The sequence below is a fragment of the Fistularia commersonii genome, chromosome 19 (assembly GCF_037954325.1).
Source record: "Fistularia commersonii isolate RoL2024-O1a breed Wild chromosome 19, RoL_Fcom_v1.0, whole genome shotgun sequence".
Lineage (NCBI taxonomy): Eukaryota > Metazoa > Chordata > Actinopteri > Syngnathiformes > Fistulariidae > Fistularia > Fistularia commersonii.
The window spans coordinates 6,220,515-6,240,564 of NC_141302.1; the positions used below are offsets into that span (position 1 = coordinate 6,220,515).

At 41.8% G+C, this 20,050-nt stretch overlaps 2 protein-coding genes across 6 annotated transcripts; both read right to left on the reverse strand.

Moving 5' to 3' along the window:
- Positions 1-299: 299 nt before the first annotated feature.
- slc16a13 (solute carrier family 16 member 13) lies at positions 300-11,278 on the reverse strand. Of its 4 annotated transcripts, XM_086166314.1 has the most exons (10): positions 11,066-11,278; positions 9,596-10,025; positions 9,259-9,525; positions 8,861-9,020; positions 7,872-7,914; positions 6,895-7,125; positions 4,480-4,623; positions 4,128-4,384; positions 2,838-3,369; positions 300-1,924 (listed from the first exon to the last, which is right to left on the reverse strand). In XM_086166314.1, exons 6-10 carry the CDS (start codon positions 7,121-7,123, stop codon positions 1,719-1,721), a joined length of 1,368 nt encoding a protein of 455 aa, XP_086022440.1. In that variant the 5' UTR covers positions 7,124-7,125; positions 7,872-7,914; positions 8,861-9,020; positions 9,259-9,525; positions 9,596-10,025; positions 11,066-11,278; the 3' UTR covers positions 300-1,718. The 4 variants fall into 4 exon arrangements, with proteins under 4 accessions (XP_086022440.1, XP_086022438.1, XP_086022442.1 ...); XM_086166312.1 differs by having other exon boundaries at positions 9,259-10,025; XM_086166316.1 differs by having other exon boundaries at positions 6,895-7,130; positions 7,870-7,914; positions 9,259-10,025.
- Positions 11,279-14,301: 3,023 nt separating this feature from the next.
- Positions 14,302-18,863, reverse strand: bcl6b (BCL6B transcription repressor). 2 transcript variants are annotated; one of them, XM_086165776.1, is made up of 12 exons: positions 18,750-18,863; positions 18,478-18,555; positions 18,137-18,357; positions 17,734-17,982; positions 17,485-17,619; positions 17,045-17,237; positions 16,674-16,879; positions 16,467-16,573; positions 16,136-16,240; positions 15,922-16,052; positions 15,501-15,638; positions 14,302-15,354 (listed from the first exon to the last, which is right to left on the reverse strand). In XM_086165776.1, exons 3-12 carry the CDS (start codon positions 18,346-18,348, stop codon positions 15,214-15,216), a joined length of 1,617 nt encoding a protein of 538 aa, XP_086021902.1. In that variant the 5' UTR covers positions 18,349-18,357; positions 18,478-18,555; positions 18,750-18,863; the 3' UTR covers positions 14,302-15,213. The 2 variants fall into 2 exon arrangements, with proteins under 2 accessions (XP_086021902.1, XP_086021901.1); XM_086165775.1 differs by having other exon boundaries at positions 17,045-17,258.
- Between the last annotated feature and the right edge of the window lie 1,187 nt (positions 18,864-20,050).

The following is a 20,050-nucleotide window of genomic DNA, read 5'->3' on the forward strand; positions in this document are numbered from 1 at the left end:
AACAAGAGATCATTTAGGTCAAATTGTTGTGAGTGATGAGCTTTAAATGTGGGAGTTCTGTCTGAGGGGCTTGAGATTTGTATGAAGATCAAATAAACATCACACATAACTTTGCATCATCATATGTCTCCATTGTCCTTTTTGAAGGCAGAGTGTATTTATCAAGTTAGATGCAGTGCTAATGTTTTGCCATGAAATCCCCAGAAGGAGGCACTGTTTCTTCTTCCAGAGTGCAGGAAAAAAGTTCCAAGAAAATAAAAACGAATTAAGCAGCAAAATAAGACACACACACAATCACAATAGATCAAAAATTAAATGTATTTTTCAAATCAACATAAAGTATGTATATTCCAAGTGGTTTCGTAAAGACTGAAAATGGAGTGAGACAGATGAAATGGCTCTGTAGCAACCAGGAGGATGAAGTCAACTATTACATCACATGATGTTTTGGTGTTGCTGTTAAAATTAGTTGGGCAGTAACCAGCAGGTCGCATTGACTTTGTTATCTCTCCATGGAAATTTTTTCTTTCAGCTTTCCCCGTGAGTGGTTAGTTATACAAAGAGTGGGCTCATGGTTTATAAAAACACAGTCTGCCTTCAGAAAATACACTTGTTTTCTATTTACAATAGAAAGGTCAAATTCCTGAGACTAAAAAAGGCAGAGTGGTGCTGGTGTGCATTAATTGGTGTAAAAGTGCAAAGTAGAACTTCTTCATGTTTAAAAACTTTTAACCATTAATCTATGACCACATTTAAGAAAGTAAAATTCCTGATGGCTCAGTGAAAAGCTAACTGGATATTTTCCTAAATTATACACATGTGTCTGTCCACAACAGGCCAAATATCATTTATCACACATTGATAACAATATTGTTTGACCGTTTGAAAAGAGTTCTGAATGTGCAAAGTACTGTAGATGTCAAAAAAAATACAACAAACATCTATATACCTGTATATCCTGACATACACTTCATTCAAAAATCCAACTGAAATGTTCACATTTTCCAGCAGTCTCTTTTAGGAGGGCACTATCTGATGAGAGGGCTGGGAATGAACTGGTACCTATAAAATCTTATTGTACAACTCAATCACAGATTTTCCAATATCAAAATCTTGATTCATAATTTGGCCCCTGCCTGCATTCTGATAAGGATCCTTGGTAAAACATATTTTGGATATGGTTTGGGTACGGTACCTTGCTAACTACACATTTAACTTTTTTTTTAAAATGGGGGGAATACAAGTGAATTATGAGGCCAAAAACATTTGTAAATTGTGTGATCATTGAAATTTACTTTTTAAAGGACAGGTTAGCAATGAAGTGTGTCATCACTTAAAGCCTTTTATAAGTAGGTTTAATTAAAAGAAGAATCAAAATATCATGTGTTGGAGACACAAGTTAAATGTGTTAATTATCTGATACACTATTTTCAAAGTGTTAAGGTTACATTGTGTATCATAACTAGATCAAAAAATTGCTTTTCAATATCAAATTACACTTGTTTTTCCATATCAAACGTCCAAATTGATTGTTAGAGTCATTCCTTACTGTGGTCACAGAGGTGAGGTACAAAAAAACTTGTAGGACGTCGCACTCACTGGTGGTCTCTTTAAGAGGACGCCATCATTATACTGGCTCAACTCGAAAGTAACAAAAAGGCTCCGAAATTAAAGCAAAAAGTCTTGTAGCTTATTGATACAGAACATTCAAGTCAGTTTTATTCAGATGGCAAATTATGAATCTGCTCTGATTCTGAATGAACGTTCTGGTTATTGTTCTTGGAGGGGCACCTTCGTGGAGGCGGTGGATCTGTGCAGGAGAAGAAGTGAGGAAGTGTGGCCATGGTAAGGGTGCCTAGGAGGAGGAAAGACCCTGCTACCATGAAGGAGGCCATGTAGTTCCCTGTGATGTCCCTGAGCAGCCCTTGGAAAACACAGACATGGCAAATTAAAATGAGAATTATTTAGGGAATTCCAAGTCTGATACACATTTGAATACAAAGAAGTGGCAGAGTAAGAATTTTTAAAAGGGTAACATCTGCCAGGATTTTTTTTAACCTGCATTTTACAATTTTTCTCTCTGAACAATCTCCATATCTGGGTTCAAACTCATGCCGATTATAATTTGCAAAAAGGACAGTCTTCCCTGCCGCCTTTAAATGAGTGATGTGAATAAAACAAGTAAAGCACTAATACGTAAGCACATGAACAAAACTAGATGTGTCTACTATGGATAAATACAATTAAGTAAGGAAAAAAAAAACTTTCTCCTGTCAACATGACTTCACATCACTCTGTCTTTCTGCTGACCCTGGATTACTACAATTAATGTACAACTACTTGAGTTTCAGAGAGTTAAATATTTATTCTTTAAGTAACAAGAATCCAGTTGAAAAGATGTACATTTAAAAAGGTATCCACATCCACTTTTGTTTGACAAAATGTACTTTTGGTTAGAAGGATTTTGCTTTGAGAAACTAAAATTCTCTTGCCGTCCAATGTTATTTGTGTTTCCAATGTGGCCTAATACTTAAAAAGGTTCAAGTAGGGTGCATTGCCATATTCAAATGAACTTTTTTTTCGCCTTTTTTCACAAAAAAGCAAGACCTGAAACCAGTACCAGAGATACTCGAGTTCCAAGTCATTTGCAATGTGTAAGCAAATAGGTCTTTGAGATTAGCTCTACTACAAAGTAATAAATTCAGATCATGGTTCCTATAGCCATAATACACAGGGAGCTAGGAAGATTCCAACATCCTGGGCAAAGTTCCCTTGATTTGAATCCCTCCAATGTCATTACAGATTTATTGAAAATCGTCTATGTTTTTCACTTCTACCTGAAAGTGGAGTCCCCAACAGTCCTGCGCCACTCTCGATGAGCTGTAGGAGCCCAAGGCCTCCCATCATGCGCTCCACACCCACGACCATCGGCACTACCACAAACACCAGAGAGGTCAAGGCCCCAGAGCAGAAGCCGTAGAGGAGGCTGATCACCACCAGCACAGGGTACGAGCCCGACAAGGAGCTCACTGGCAACAGCATTATAAACACCCCTGCCAGTGCCGTCCAGACGCTAAGTAAATGAATCAGCCGGAAGTGACGCAGATCTGAGAACCAACCAGACACCACACGGCCCAAAATGTCTGTTGCGCCGGCAGCCGACATGACAAAAGCAGCTTGGTACTCAGTGAAGCCAGCCTGTCGGCTGTGGGCCACCAGGTGGAAATATGGTACAAAGTAACCGACATTAAACAGAGAAACAGCCAGGGTGTAGGTCAGGTAAGGCCTCTCACAGAGCAATGACAGCTCCAGGTAGGAGGAGACCCTGCGTAGCGTGGCAGCACATGACAACTGGCTGTCAGAATCCACCTGAAACAGCGGAAATTATTTTCTGGATCAATAGAAATAATTAAATTTGCTTTGAGTTGAAAAAAAAAAAAATCACATATCAGGGATGCAACCTTAATTAATTAATTAATCAACTAATTAATGGATTGATTGATTGATTAATTGAGTATCCGGCACATGGGATGGACATCTTTATCGACAAATATTTTTCTTGCCCTTCCTTTCACCATCAAATTACTCTTAAATGAAAAGAAACAGATAGAATTATCAAATACAGACAGGGGATATTCTGTAATGTGACTAATTTCTTAATGATGTCTACACAAGTTCTTGCTGATTTGCGAATGATTTTCTGTGTTTCCGATTCTGGATAAATGTCACTGCAGGCGCCCTAGATTTGGGAAAACAAAAGGATAACTGAGGGAAAAACAAACTCTGAAATACATGACAACTGCTCTAAAGCTCTCTTCTACTCCCTGAAGTCAGAGTGAAAAAGTCACCCAATCACATTCAGTTCATATCTCTTGTCCCAAAATATGTTGTAAGCATAGTTAATTGGAAGCCTCTTGCCTCATTAAGTCCCCCATTGGCAAGACAGGCAAATAAATTAAACAAAGGTGTGATTTTGTTTAATTTGAGTCCAATCTTTTCCCATTTGTACACTATTTTGATGGAAAGTGCTCTATAAATATATCCAATATAGTGATGATTTTTAATTATCATTAATAATGTCCGAACACTTGTCCATTTTTTGTTACTGAGACAGGAGAGGTGGGCACCTTTGATGAGGTTTTGGAGTGTTGCTGTGGACGGACCAGAGCACCACAGGGCACAATGTTAAGGCTGAGGCCTCCCAAAATCAGCAGGGCCCCTCTCCAGGCATACAGCTCCACCAACAGTTGAAAGAGTGGGTTGAAAGCAAAGGAAGAGATTCCAATGCTGGAGAAGGCCAGGCCCAATGCCAGGGTGCGGCGCCGAGTGAAATTAGCCATGACAGTGGCCACCATGGGAGTGAAGACTAGCCCCCAACCCAACCCTGGAGCATAGGGAGCTCAGTTTAACATCGAGCTGCTGAATGGAGAGAGCAGACCAACAAAGATGACAAGCATTCTCTCTTTCATGACTCCATACCTGAAATCACACCCATCGTGAGGTAAAGGTGGACAAGAGAGGTGGCCTGGGACGCGAGTATGAAGCCAAGTCCAGCAAGACAACCCCCAGTCATCACCACCAGCCGGGTATCATATGCATTGCACAGTGCAGCACCCAGCGGACCTGTTAAAAAAAAAAAAAAAACATCTTCATTAGTCAAAATGGTCAGCTAAAAATTATATTTTTGTTATTCTGAAAAGATTTTACCAGAAAGAATAAAAAAAAAATTAAAAAAAATATCAAATTCATCCAGTCTTTCATTATTCATACAGCTAACCGTCCTCTCAGTATACAGGGGTTTACAAGCCATGACAAAATGGTACACCATGTTCAGATTATGCTCAAGTCATTCATGCATGCAGACTTTCATTACTATGCATAATTATAGGTTTATTTTCCCATTATCACATAAAGCCAGTACAAGCAACTCCTGCTTTTCATTGACGTTACTCCAGTAGAACAATAAAACCTAACAGTTGAAATCACACCATTCCCTTGAAAAAGAAAAGTAAATATATGTTAGGTGTCCTTATAATGCTTGCTGATCATCATTGGAAATCATCTGACAGTATTGGTTTTGTTCTTCTGGATCATTTTTCTGTTCGGAAATCCTGACAAATACTTTACTCCAAACAAAACTGTGTGAGAATGCCATGTACAAACTGAAAGTTAGTCTCAATCTATTTATCAAATACATAAGGAAATACCCATGACAATCAGATTGTTACATGTATAAATACATGTTTCTTCCTCACTGATACAAAATTGAGATTGTACATGTTGCTCCAGTAGAACATTAAAACATTTTTTGTGTGGATGCCTTTCCCAACCCATGTCCATCTTACGAAATAGTAAAGGAAGATGAAGGATAAAAAGATTAAAAAAAGGAAAAGATTTACTGCAGTTTGAATCAACATAACAGCGAGCAGGCAAGTTTGAACAGATGGCTTTTGAGTTTTGAGTTAAATAGAGCGAGAGAGTCAGCGTTTCTGATGTCAGGGAGAAATAAGTTCCAGAGCAGAGGAGCAGAGGGAATGAAGGCTCTGTGTCCCATCATACTAGGGCAGGCAGAGGGAAAAACAAGATGAGATACGGATAAAGATCTGTGAGAGCGGAGGTAAGTGGCAATATGAACCAGGGTCAGAAAGGTACTGTGGGGCCAGGTTGTGGATGCATTTATAGGTGAGTAGCAATTGTCCTAGGCTAATGCTAGATTCCAAGGGCAACCAGTGGAGCTGGTGAAGGACTGGGGTGACGGATTCTCTATGGGGGTCTGAGTTGTGATCCGCATTGAAGAATTCTGGGGAAACTCTAGTTTTTAATGGAACTGCAGTACTTAACTGGAGTTGCAGTAATTAACCAGGAGATGACAAGGCTATGAACGAGAATGGCGGCAGCATGTGGAGTGAGATTGAAATAGGTGTTCCAAGTGACATGATTAAGATGAGACTGGAAAGACTATCTAGGATGACACCTAGACTCAACCTGGTGGAGGGAAGAATGGAGGAGTTCTCAATGTAGATGGAGTAACTATGAGATTTGTTAATGGTGGAGGGTGTACCAAAAAGAAGAACTTTAGTTTTGTTGCTCTTAAGGTTGATCTCCATGAGGCAATCAGAAAGAGAGGTAGAAGAACAAAATTTGGTTTGGAGGAGATGTAGAGAGGCAATTTTTTTGGCTGCATTTTTACTATTTTCCATTTATACTATAAATTGAAATATTCTATCTACATCATTGGGGCTTTTAAGAAGGGTCCTGCTCTTAAAATATCATTGGACTGTTTTTACATTACGGTATTTTGCTCATTTTATGCGCTTGTAAGAAAATCAGCGGGTGTGAGTTTCATTATAATTTCAACCACATGAATATAAATAAAGGAAAGAGTCATGGTAACAAATTTTCTGAGTATTTGATTTCAATTGCTTGCATGCGCCAACTTGAATTTTATCCTGTTCAGAGTCACTGAGAAATTTTGTATCAAAGGCAACTGGGCACGGTTTTCCAGGATCAGCTTCATTTGGATTTGGTATATTAGGAACTAGATACTTCAATAATCACTTTAGGAAAACTATGGTTGACTCTTTTGACTGTTCCACTTTGGTTTTATGATGCCAATTACATCAAACTGTACATATAATGAATGGGCTACAAACCCCAATCCTATATGAACTTTTCCATATTCTTGCAAACATGGATTCATAAATTCTGCATAGTGGTTTCTGAAACTATTCTTCACACACACTCACACAGGGCATGACTTCTGACTGATGATCCCTGGCATAATGGCAGACGATAAAGCATGTGATCCACCTGATAACTCCGTCTCTGAAGTGAGTGTGCATACACTGCTTTTCCTAGTAGTTGCACGTACACATCTATATAGTAGATACTCACTGAAGAACTGCTGTGCTGCCAGGCCTGTTGAAGAGATCCAGGAAATGGCTTGTGCACTCTCATCGAAGTACTGGACAAACTCTACAAAGAAGATCCCCAAGCTCCGCATTAGGCCAAACACCAGGCTGGTGCTGACAAACAGGGCGACCACCAGCAGCCATCCCCAGCCTCCATCAGGGCCCTTGGATTCATCTCTCGGGCTCTCTGCTTTGGCCTCTAGGTTGGTCATGGCTCCAACATATAACCATGCACATAAATTTCATGTCAGCCAAAAAGCAGATAGGTTGAGAATGAATAGAGTATGGGTAGAAATAAATACAGAGTGCAAGCTTTATGAAATCAGTTTCAGATCCTCTCAAGGTGGTAATGATAGGACTCCGCAACCCATTGGTACAGAAGAGCAGAGGTATCATTTAGCAATCGTAAACCTCAACGGTAAAAATGTGTTTACAAATGATTTACTACCTGGCAAACCTATACAGACCTTTGGTATCATTTAAGCTAGTGGAGCTACCAAAAGCACGCCTTTATTGCTGGGCTGCAGGAACTCTAATTTGATCACATCCATGTTAACAGAAAAAAAAATTGCTTTTCACCCACATTATAATAGCAGGGTTAATTTCATGTTGCATTTGTTTCTCACACCAAAGGACAAAAAAAACAGGAACCCGAATGATACATCGGTTCTGCTTCTGAAACAAAATACAGTTCTTAACTAAATACTACCTTTGTTGAGACTTTCAGCTCATTTGACTTCTTGTTTCTACCAGAGCACATTGGTCTGATCCACTATCGCAAGAATGACAGGAATTTGGACAAATGAACCCAAATCATTCTCAGAAAAACAGACTCTCAAAGCTTTAAGCAGACCAGTAATGAGCTATGACAATTGAAGACCACTGGTTACATTAAAAATTGACCAAAGAATTCAAACAATGGGTGAATTAGTTTTAAAATGGCAAGAGGTTCATACCTACCTATTGGAGGGGGTCACAAAACAAGATTTCAGGACACCAAATGCTGCAGGACAAATATATTTCTGCATTAGGGTCCACAGAATGATACATTAAAAGTCTATGCGAGAAAACCTCAGAGATGATTCCAAGTCAGGCCAAGCAGTATATTCATGTGTTTAATTTATAGGAATTGTGGTATTATATTATGGATTTTTTTTATGTCGTAAATTGTCCAAGACAATGGCAAGCCATTCAAATTGTGAATCAGTCTGCCTGACATTTTCTTTGTAATATTTATCTTTGTTAATTAACACACACACACATATATATATATATATATATATATATATATATAAATGCAGTTTCAAATAAGTTTTTCCTCTGAAATTGACTGACAGCTACATTGCAAGAATTTTCCCACAAAAAAAAGTAACGAGCAAGTAATAATTAACTTGCGATTACCAATACATGGGCATATTTGGTGATAATGTGTGATTATTGAAAAGGTGCTTCAAGATTTTTGGGATATCCACCAACCCTCTTTTAGATTCGTGGCTGATAATATAGAATATGATCATATGGCTAATCACATAAAGTAAATATTGTGATTGGTTGAGGTTGTTCGGGTTGTTTTGATTTTAATTGTTACAGTATTAATTCAGCAATTGACGGACAGTGGGGTGTCTCTCGGTTAGCCTAACAGTTAGCCTGAGGGTGCAATCCCCCGTTATGATAACTAACGGTGCAGGTTAGTGTCACACATCGAACGCAACATTTTACAGTCATTCAACCACGGAGTTCTTAAACACAAAACCAAGAGAAGCTCCCAACAGTCATCATCATCACTCGCCAAGGATCCTGATGTTCCGCTGGCCAGTCCTAACCCCAGGCTACAATATCTTTTAAAAATGATGACCTGTCTTGAGACCACTGACCAAGTCAAAAACACAAATGTGTCGATCGTAGAGTCCTCTGGGGACCCCGATCACGGCGTGTGCCGGACAACACACCTGCAAACACATGCAGCTCCAGGCCTGGCGTCGAGCTGCAGCGGCCTCATAGACCAGACCAGTCAGAGATCTGGCGATAGAGGCACTGGAAACATCTGATGGGATAAATCCGAGCGACGACGGTTCCACACTGCGCCTGCGCACCGAGTGTCTCGCGCAGCTGTAATCAAATTGATGAAAAACCTGTTTATACGTTAGAAAAATAACAAGCTACGAATTTCTATAATTTTGCTAAATTGTGGTTTCTTCGTCGACAAGGTTTTTGTTTCGCCTTGTTTTGAGGGTTTCATAAAGGTCACGTTTGTTCTCTAATCTTCGCATTCCAATTCCCAACTCGGCGAGCCAAAGTAGCTTTTTTTTTGACCAAGACGCTTCACAGGGGTCCTCAAAATACTCACCCTCGGTCTTTGGAGGTCTTTCTCTCCGGCAGCATGTGATACTGTCCCCGAGTCGGAGTTGAGGAAAAAAAGAAATAATAATACAAAAAAAAAAAAAAAAAAAAACTCACACACACACACACACACCCTTACGTAAAAATCGTCTCTGGGAAAGGAGAGTTTAACGGTCAGTCGACAGTGCGGTGCGCGCGCACTCTTTCGGCGGGGTAAGTTATAAACTCAGCCGTCGTCACTCTTGACCTGTCAGTCACTTCACTGCTGGCCATTCTGCAAAATGCACACACCTAATGCACAAAAGTGAACTTAAATATATATAGATATATATATATATACATACGTTGTCGAACCAGCATTGGACCCCCTGCAGTATGCATACCAGCCCCATATTGGAGTGGAAGATGCAATCATTTTCCTGCTGCACAGGGGATTACACTCACCCGGAGGAGGCAGGCAGCACTGTGAGAGTCATCTTTTCAACACCATTCGCCCCAACTTACTCAGGAGTAAGCTACTGGACATACCGGTGGATGCTCAACTAGTGGCCCGGATTACTGACTACCTCACAGGCCGCCCACACTATGTGAGGCTGCAGAAGATGGTGTCTGACAAGATCACGAGCGGCGCGGGGACACCACAGAAGACAGTCCTGGATCCTTTCCTTTTCACACTCTACACCCCTGACTTCGGCTTCTGCTCGCAGTCCTGCCCCATGCAGAAGTTCTCGGACGACTCCGCCATCGTGGGTTGTATCAGCGGAGGCCTGGAGGCTGAGCACAGGAGAGTGGAGGACAGGTTTGTGGAGCGGCGTGGACTAAACCGCCTGCAACCCAATGTAATGAAGATGACAGTTTGTGGTGGACTTTAGGTAATGGGGGACTGGTCCAAACCACCAGAGCACCTCCAACCGTAGACTGAGACTACAGTGGAACACTACAGAACGCCACAGAGGGTCTTTCTTACATGCGGCCATCAAACTTTATAACTCCTCCCCTTTCTGCAAGAAGGAAACCTGACAGCAATAAAATCAATATCGTGTTGCAAGTGAATGGATGTAATATTGGAGCCTTCCGGCAAAAGAATTTCCTTTGTGATTAATAAAGTTCTATTCTATTCTGTTCTATTCTATTCTACTATGCGTATGCAGCTGCATTGCAGGTTTGGGGCCCCGTGCAGGAAATTCCCCAGGGACCCATCATTCGTCACATTGGCCCTTATGAGACATTAATGGAACAATGAAAGGAGGTATTTATATGTTCAATCATTCATCATATATACCGCTTATCCTGCACTCAGTGTCACAGGGCGGTTTTGGGGGAAGGCTGGAGTCTATCCACACTGTCATTGGGTAAGAGGTGGGGTACCACCTGGACTGATCGCCAGTCAGCCACAGGACCACATATAAAGGCATGCAACCATTCACTCTCTCAGTCACACATCTGGGCAACAAAGGCTCTCCAATCCAACCAGCTGCATGGTTATGGACTGTTGAAGGAAAGCAGAGACTATGGAGAAAACGCAAGCAGACACGGGGGGAGAACATGCAATGCAGAAGCATTAACTACCGCACCACCATCCGTTTCTACCGTTTATCTACCATTTATCCTGCACTCACAGTCGCAGTGACCCCTATATATCCCAAATAATTTAATGTTATTTTGAGTATAAATATTGCATAATAATTGACCTGAAATATGAAAATCTAACTCTAACATGCTGTATTTAATCGCCATAAACATCTGGAAAAAATACAGCAAAATGAAAGCTTTAGATTCTGCCCGGTTTAATCGTCATAAACAGCTTAACTTACCACCTTCTTGTTTTTTCCCCTTCGTTTTCTGTTTTCTTCTTACATTTTTTTCCCTGCAGAACAATTGCTGGTTTCACTTGCGTGTTTCACTTTCACTGGGCATGGTCACTGGAAACTGTACGATCCTGAGATAGTGAGGCTTCCCTTACATTTTTTTTTTTGCAAATGGTCCTCTGGCCGATATCAGGAGGCAGGGTTTGTGACCAGTGTTGTTCTATATTTTAGGCCAATGGCTGTGGAGAAGTTTGTCAGCCTTTGGAGACCTCCTTATGGCCTTGGGTTTCTAAACAGCTGCCTGTGTTTCCACTTCACAAACAAAGGGCCTGAATGATTATGTACAAAAAGATTTGGATGCAGCCACTGAGGGTCTTCCTCTTGAAGCCCGGAGATTCAGGGAGGTCCATCCGCACTGCCGGGAAGTTTTCAGATGACTTAGTCAGGCTGACATTGATGGTACATATCGCAGAATGATATACACCAGGGGAGCCCAATACATCCATCGCGATGGAAGGTAATATTGGCAGATCGCATGCTAGTCAAAGTCTGTCATCCATCCTCACTGCAGCACTCACCAGCTGATAGAAATACAAGCTAGTCTCAGATCTTGTGTTTTTCAGACAAATGAGTCAGCATGAATGTGCAGTCAACCGCATGCTGCAAATTTCAGCGAGATAACCAGCAACATAACTATAACTAGCCTTTCAAATGAATGAAAGGGTAAAACATGAGTGCTGGAGCCCAATCAAGTAAGAAACTGAAAACTTATCACTTTCATGGGAGGAAGACTTTTTTCACAATGTCACATTCAAAGTGAAGTTGCTTGAGTTGCTTCCTCTTCCGAGGAAAGGAAATGTGGAGCGGAATTTTTAGACTGTTATAAAAACATTAAAAGGACGCCATGAATTCCCCTTCAAAAAGTGACCTGAGAAGGAGAAAGGTGAAGGAAGTAAAATCACAGTTGTTTGGACAGCAGTAATTTTTCTCAAGGCTGATTTCAAAAGTGAAGACTGGCTAAAAACAGCTCCTGTCTGGGCTGTGCAACTCTGGCCGACTCCATGCAGTGCAAGGCACCAGATTAAGGTAATGTACTCTGTTGTAGTGTGCCATAAGGGTTTATGCAGCTATGTAAGGTGCACAAACATACATTGTGTTACGTATATAAATATATATTCCGCATTTTTAGTGTGGCCATTTGAAAAGTAGCTCAAAAGGCAAAAAAGTGAGGGCAACCCCGAACTACACCAAATCAATCAGTATGGTTTGATGAGAGCCTCCCCAAAAACCTAACTGTACGTCTCAGCTAACATAGAACATACAAGAACCCATGAGGCTATGTCTGGGATGCTCAATATCTATTTACACTCCTGCATCTGCTGAAACAGTACCCAACGCTGCAGCTGAATATACCCTTCTGCAGTATGTGTCTGTGTCAAGAAATACGACTGCAGTTAAACCGGAACCTGAGCTCCCCGGCGTTGTGTCCTAACACATTATGGCCATTATGAGTACCTCGAACATATCAGGGTCCAGCAAGCAGATCGAGGGGCATCAAGTCAAAAATCTCGCACGCTGGGCCTCCATTGTGCCATGCAGAGATATAAACCAGAGCACAAAGGGATGTAACGGTGTTGCTATCCAGTCCACTCTAGTGTGTGGAGAACTATATCGTTGCTCGGAAGTTGAACCAATTGCAAACAAGCCTTTACATTGTCAATTCAATAGCTGCTGAAAATGTTTCCAGGGCCAGAATCATATGTAAAGCTGTTTGTCTGTTTGACCACCTGCATGGACATGGTATGCCCTCGGGTTGTGACCTGAGGAAGGAAATACTTCTCCACAGCATGCTGGCACAACAGTATTTAATGAAAGAATCAAGTTGCGGCTTCCTGTATTTTCTTATGCTTTAAGTTGTGGTCAATCTACGTACTTGAGACGTTCGCCTCAATTTGTTGGTGACACACATTTCCCATATCATTTTTATATGCAACTTGTCCAAATAGCCCTCCGACAATCTCCAAAGTGCAGGAAAACCTTTGTCATTTGTTTCTTGCCAAAATCTTCTTCTCATGGCAACTGGATTTTATTTTCTTCCCCTGAAGTTGTCACCTCTTATCCCAGAAGCTTCTCCAATTCCTCTCATTTGCCATCACTTGAACAGATGACTGCAGAAGGAATAATTCAGCAATGTGTCATTCATTTCAGTTTTCAGCGCGTCGGAGGCATGACTGTTGGAAAGTCCCGTCACGCTTCCAATGTTTGTCTGCTGAACACGGACAATATGGTCAGCTAGCCACAACTCATCAGGGAACAGGAAGTGGGGATGACAGAGGGTGGGAGAGTTCAACAGGAGTCTACCCCAGCTCGTCCACCATAACACACACACACACACACACACACACACACACACACACACACACACACACAGAGTCACTATGCCACCCTGAGGAAACACCAGCGAGCTCACACTTGTGTTGTCACCTGGTGGTGTGTGTGTGTGTGTGTGCCATGTGTTACTACTCTGGACTCTGGAGGAAACAGGTGCCAAATGTTTCATTGTTTCCACCCAGCACCAAGAAAACAGAACACAAGCTACAAAGTGCAGGATAGATATGAATGTACAAGAGAGGTGATTCATGGGAAGAATGAGTTACTAAATGGAAGAAAGCAAGTCTAAGGAGACAAAGATGACCATAGGGGAAGTGTGACTGACCAGATCTGATACATGCTAGTACTTGAAACCAAAATGACTGTCCAAAATGTTGTGAAAATGTCATAAACCAATTCTATAAATATTCAGTCACATTTAATTTCTAAGTTATCAATTTTATTTCTGCATGCCAAACCAGTTTTCTGGTGATACATGGTTATGTCTTTAGACATGTTTAACCACATGCCCCTTATTCTGTCCCCATGTTTCATACTTGCACTTACATGTTTGCATTTTTTGGATGAATGAACACACACAATTAAATCACATGAAGCCTACCTATGTCTTTCTTTTACACTTTTCTTTTTCCACCTCTGAGACTGTTTATCCTTGATTTGTACATTATTTACTTTAATGTAATTCAAATGTACGTACATAGTGCCAAATTATAGACTGACACTAGACGCTAAACTGTACCTTTTATATAAATTACAGAGACCTGACAGTTCTCCACAGTTATATATTTGATTAAATACATAATACCTGTATATATCACAACATTAAATCAAACACTGCACAGTAACACCACTGTTGATAGAACTGTTTTAATTTAAGTTGTACAAAACCATCTTTGTCCAGCAAATGAACTCATACACATACAAAGTCAAAAACATTGTTATTATTAATAATAATTATGCAGTTGTTTATATATGCATTTTATGTACTTTAATTCAGTATGTGTCAACTAAGTCCTTTGCCTGCTTGGACTATTAAAGCAGATATTACTTTTGATAAAGAATATGTAGGCCCCAGGCCTGAAGACTACAATAACTGGATATAAATACACAATTGATGAAACACAAAAAAACAGACAAAAAAAAAGCGTAGGGATACCAAAAGAAGTTTGCTGACAAGAGTCTAAGTGCTTTCTTGACTTTAAATGCCCTGAATTAGTTGACATTACTGTAGCTCATAACTATTTGTATGGAACTGATTAAGTGAGATGGCAAAAACCAACAAAAATACCTCGTAAAAACCTTCCTTTTCTGTCTGTCCAACCATTAACATACTCTAACAAGACAAACCTCCAATAACATTTTCTCAAACATTCTCACACATTTCTCTATCCCTTCATGAACCAGCAAAACACTTTCTCTAACATTTTCTGCATCAAAGAAATCCATCCAAAAAAATTAAAAATGTGACTTTTTGAAAAGGGTGTCTAAATGCAATCATTTTTATCATGTTAATTTGGTAGCAATCAATTGCAATTGTTGTTGCAATGTCTTAATAAGCCCCTCCAAATAAAAGACATCTACAATTTCAAATCTCTTCTCAGTATGTGAGAGATCATTAACAAGTCAAAAGGAAGGTTATTGTTATTGTTGCTGCTGCAATAAATTTATATTGCTCTAAAACACATGGAGTTGTTACATACATGGAAATGCACATGTAGTGGCCGATAATGTGCAGATAACGGAGGGCGGGGGGCTCGTGTTCTTCAGCAGGCCTGCAGAATGGGCTGGTAAGGCTCAGTCAGAACCTTGTAGCGGATCTTGGTGTTGGTGACAGCCCCGTGCTTCTGACGCAGGTGAAGACGCAGCTGGCTCTTATGGCGGAAATGTAAATCGCACTTTTCACACTGCAAAGGAAGCGTTTAACGAATGAGCCAGCAGGTTGTGATTTCAGCCTCACATAACGATGGCAACAATTACAATTTTCACACGTTTGTTCATTTCATGAAATTAAACTTAACACAGCCGGTGTGCATGTGTGTGTGTGACTCACAGTGTAAGGCTTTTCTCCAGTGTGAATGCGCAGGTGGCTCTTCAGGGTTTGAAGGTGGCGGAAGCGGGTGCCGCAGGTGTGGCAGGGGTAAGGTTTCTCCCCTGTATGGATCAACACGTGGGCCCTGAGGTGAGCAACCTGTCAACAAACCACAAGTTGCTTGAGACATTTGGCAAATCAAACAAATCTCTTTCTGCTATATTTTTTAAGGATTAAAAATGATTAGGAATTCATGGAACCTAACAGTTACTTTGATATTGAATACACTGAATACAGAACTGTTAGACTGCTGTTGAGACAAGCTCATAAAATGCAAAGCTTCATTGCATTTTAGTCATACATTTATAATGAATGAGATTATTTTGACTCTTGACGCTGCTCTTTAAGGTTTTATGTCATTTCAAGGTGGCCTTACACCCACCTGAACAAAGCGCGCCCCACAAGTGTCGCAGCGGTACGGTTTCTCCCCAGAGTGAATGCGGGAATGAGTCTTCAGGTTGGCTGGACGGTTGAATTGGGCTCCACAAATGTTGCAGCGATACGGCTTATCACCTGGAAGGGCAAAAGTCCCTTTTTAGATATGGACTCCTCAGTTTTTAAAGCGAAAGCCGAGAGTGACAGTTGTACAGTCCTACCTGAGAAGACGGTTTTGGTTCCTCCAGTGCTGCCAGAGTGGCAGTACGGCACATAGATGTTCTCTCTCTTGAGTTCCTGTTGGCTGGGTTGAGCAGCTTCTGTTCCTGAGGAGTGTCGTTTTAGAGAGCGAAATTACTTGGTTTGGAATTGTGCACCTTCTGGGGGTGATTTTTCCAGTTTGAAGTACCATTTGCCTAAGTATCTGATATCTTTCTGATCTTAAATTGTCAGTGTGTTGGCATTAGATCTATAACAGTCATAAATAAATAGTGCAACAATGACTGCCACTATAATTTAATATTTATGCAGTGACTTGGAGATTTGGCTCACCTGTTCCCTCCATGTGAGAGGGAGCCTGTGTTGGGTGATCCACAGAGGGGGATGGCCCAAGGGGAGGGGCTCGGCCAGAACCCTCGTAGCAGGAGGCCTGCCCCTGTCTGGGCGAGAGTGATTGTTTTGAAAGTAGAAACTGAATGCACTCAGTGTAATAATGGGATTTTGTGTGTCATTCATGTAGTTTTTTTTCGGTGCTCCTACCTATCAATCTGACCAGGCACTTCTCCAGACCACGCCTCTGTTGGTGCTTTTGATATCAAGGTCATCCTATCTGCAGCTGGTGGGATGTGCGGTTCCTCTGCCTCTTCTTCCTTTACAGTTGTTGCAGCGCACAGAGGGTTGAGGACAATGTACTTGTACTTTTTCCAATTGCAGGCCTTCGGGTCAGGAGTTGTTTTGGTATCACTCTGAAAGTAAGAATAAAAACATTTGACCATATTTTGGTGCAAAAAAAGGAAATTGTCATTGTGGTAATTTATGTAGACGGTTGGTCGGTTGAAATGATTAGATTTTTTTGTAGTTCCAATGCTTCTGCAAACACACATATATGTATATACACTCCAGATATTTACCACAAGGTTTTTGTTGCATGTTTTGGATTCTGCTGGCGAGTTTGGCTGGCAGCTGGAGCGTGCAGGGCTATCCGGAGATGTAGTCGGGAAGCCCATGAGGGGCGAGCCAGGCTCCTTTTTCAGCTCCTTTGATCCAGGCTGACAGGTTGGGAAAGCCCCGGTCTTGAGCGAGCCCGCTCCTTCCGCAGGGACACTGGAGGAAAGAGGGGAAGTGCTGTAATGAGGTAAACCTGTCAATTGACAAAGGCACAACATCACAAGCAACAGCCCATCCATTACCATACATCCATATATGGTATGCACATTGTGATATAGAGAAGCTCCATTGCTTATATATGGATTAAAAATCAAATGCTTTGCAAGATAATGAGAGATAAACTATCATCACATTGGCATTTCTGCTCATTCAATTTTTTTTTTAAATAAAAAAAAAATCTTACCTGACTGTTCCAATTGTTGAACACACTTTTGGGGGTCCTGAATTTGGTAGTTTCCCTCCTGTTTGGGCTACAGAGGCTACAGACACCCTGGAGTCCAGCTCCAGTTGTGGATGTCGTGCACTCATATTGTCCCCGCTGCGAGAGTAAAATCAACAAACCATTCAGTAATTAAATGTAACATCCATTGTCCATTGCTTTGAATGGGGTTTCCATTCAAAGTCTATGCACTCGATCTCTTCGGCTCCTCACCAGTGAAGCTGCATGAAATCCCGGCAAGTATCAGCCACGTGGTCCATCTGCAAGTAGGCCGCAGCGGCGAGCACCCCGGGGACGATGCTGGGTGTCAGAGGGAGGCGGGAGGTGTACATGAAGTCAAGCAGCAGGGAGACGCTGGATGGGTCCAAGTTGTTTGGAAAGGACACGGTCATGAGCTGCTCCCTGCTGCTACCACACCCCTGAAGCAACACGTGGCGGGTGTAAAGCGAATAGAAGAACCCACTGTGAAGAAGAAAGAAAAAGAAAGGAAGGATAAGTTACTGGATAATGCAACAAAACAGATGGTTGTCTTTCAGAGCAGTAATGAAAAACATCAGGATGAAGGTGAAAGAAAAGACAATAGTTTTAAAGGTGAAAAATGATTTTGTTGTCTAACCTGCAGGCCACAAGCACAGCAGAGTGTGCCTGCATGTGCGCATTTCCAACGACTAAGGTGGTGTCAGTCAAAATATTGCGATGTCGGAGTTCATTCAGATTCAGCAGCACGTCGTTGCAGTGGCGTGTGAACTCCTTCACGTACCCCGCAGCCGGGGCCATCGGCCTCAGCACCTGCCCGATGTCGACCCTGAATCCTTCCAACATTTCCATTACCCTTATCTGTGTCAGAGGAAAGCAAGAAAGTGGTCAATTTACGAATTGGGTGTAAAAGTATTGTATAATTGGGATGCACCTCCTCTGGAGAATTGCAATCATTGTAGCAACAAAGATGAGACCTACCTATGTGTAATTAGTAAAATAAATAGATTGGGGTGTCCCAGACACATCTGTTAGGTGAGACCAGCTCCCTACTCGTACCTGTATGACAGAGAGGCAGAAAACAGTCTCAACTTGTGTATTTGCATCCTTCAATAGAGATCTTCAAAAGATCACATTTCAAGTTTTCTGTCTTAATCCGAAATCATTCAAGCACTTGATCGTCATGTTCAGGGAGGAAAGATGAGATTGTCTATTCCGAACGGACACAATAAAAAAAATGATTTGTTACTCACCCCGACCAGCAGGGACGAGAACGCGTCCTGCACCGACGTCGAGCCCCTCAATTCAGTGTTCAGGCCACAGTCAGTCAGAGCAGGGGCTCATCCGCAGCCTCCGGTGGCTCGGAGCAAAACTGTGCTTGGTGGCTTGAGGGAGGGAACTCTTTATAACGTTGTGCAGGAAGCCCCCATACAGTCAAAGCTGCTCGTTTCCTCTTTCCTCAACGGCCCACGCGCTCACTGGAAGCAACGCAGGAAGAGCCCTGGCCCAGACCCTGGGCTCCAAGTATTTTTAGTGGCCTATTAGTTTTTCTAAACCCCCATTGCTCTGATTGAAGTAATGACAGGAAAGCAAAATATGTTTCTGTAACACGTTGAGAAAATATAAATGAGCACCCTCAGGGGGGAGGTGGTACGTGCCTGGATGTCCCGAGGTGAGCCTGAAAAACATCGACCTTCCCCCACCAACGCTTTCCTTTACCCCACGGTTATATCCATGACAGAGGAAGCCGTCTGAGAGGAAGCTGAAGGACTAACTTATAGCTGGATAAACAAGCAATACCTCCGTCATTGAGGCATGATCTTATTAGAGATATTCCTTTGGTTAATTCTTAAAAATGCAATGTCTTTTGGCGTATGATTTCTAAAGAACAATTATTCCCAACTAAATAGTGAATATAAAATGCATATGTAATATTACAGCTACTTGCCTATTGCTAAGTTGAGCAGGTCAGGTAAATTAAAGCTCAAAAGTGCTCCACAACACTTTCCGGAAACTTCTGGCTTGCTGCCCCAAAGCACAGGAGATGTGTTATGAGGACCAAGAGGAAGGAAGTTGAGACAAATTCAATCGTTCTAGATGGGAGACACCTTCTCCTGGTGGTGAAAAACAACCTTTTCCCCGCTCATACTGAGGGAGATGCAGTCGACAGATGTGCAGGAACTGGCCGGCACATGCACGCTCGCACACGCGCGCACACACACACACACACACACACACACACACGCTTTTGAATGCATCCTGCAAAGCAGCACTGAAACGGGGATGAAAACTCCCGTGCAGGACATCCGTCAATAATAAAGCAAGTTGGAGACAAGGGAGGGGCAAAGGAGATGGAGGGGTGGTGACAGGTTGAGGGACGAGGGCCCTCAGGGGTCATGAATCTGTGAAAAAAAAAAAAGTAAGCGGAAAGTTACCTCATTCTCGGTGTAACCTTGGGTTCACAGAGAACCAGTTAATTGACAGAAGTGGACGATAAACTGTGTTTCCGTCACATCAAAAGAATATTACAGGAGACCTTAAAGAACAAGGAGAA

Excerpts from the sequence above, each read along its gene's own strand:
- slc16a13 (XM_086166314.1), bottom strand. The coding sequence starts at position 7,123 with ATGACCAACCTAGAGGCCAAAGCAGAGAGCCCGAGAGATGAATCCAAG. Across the intron at positions 4,624-6,894 it reads GGCAGCACAGCAGTTCTTCA|GTCCGCTGGGTGCTGCACTG; the intron begins GTGAGTATCTAC and ends TTTTTTTAACAG. Across the intron at positions 3,370-4,127 it reads ACTCCAAAACCTCATCAAAG|GTGGATTCTGACAGCCAGTT; the intron begins GTGCCCACCTCT and ends CCGCTGTTTCAG.
- bcl6b (XM_086165775.1), bottom strand. The coding sequence starts at position 18,348 with ATGGAAATGTTGGAAGGATTCAGGGTCGACATCGGGCAGGTGCTGAGG. Across the intron at positions 17,620-17,733 it reads GATTTCATGCAGCTTCACTG|CGGGGACAATATGAGTGCAC; the intron begins GTGAGGAGCCGA and ends TTACTCTCGCAG. Across the intron at positions 16,241-16,466 it reads CTCTCACATGGAGGGAACAG|GAACAGAAGCTGCTCAACCC; the intron begins GTGAGCCAAATC and ends GACACTCCTCAG.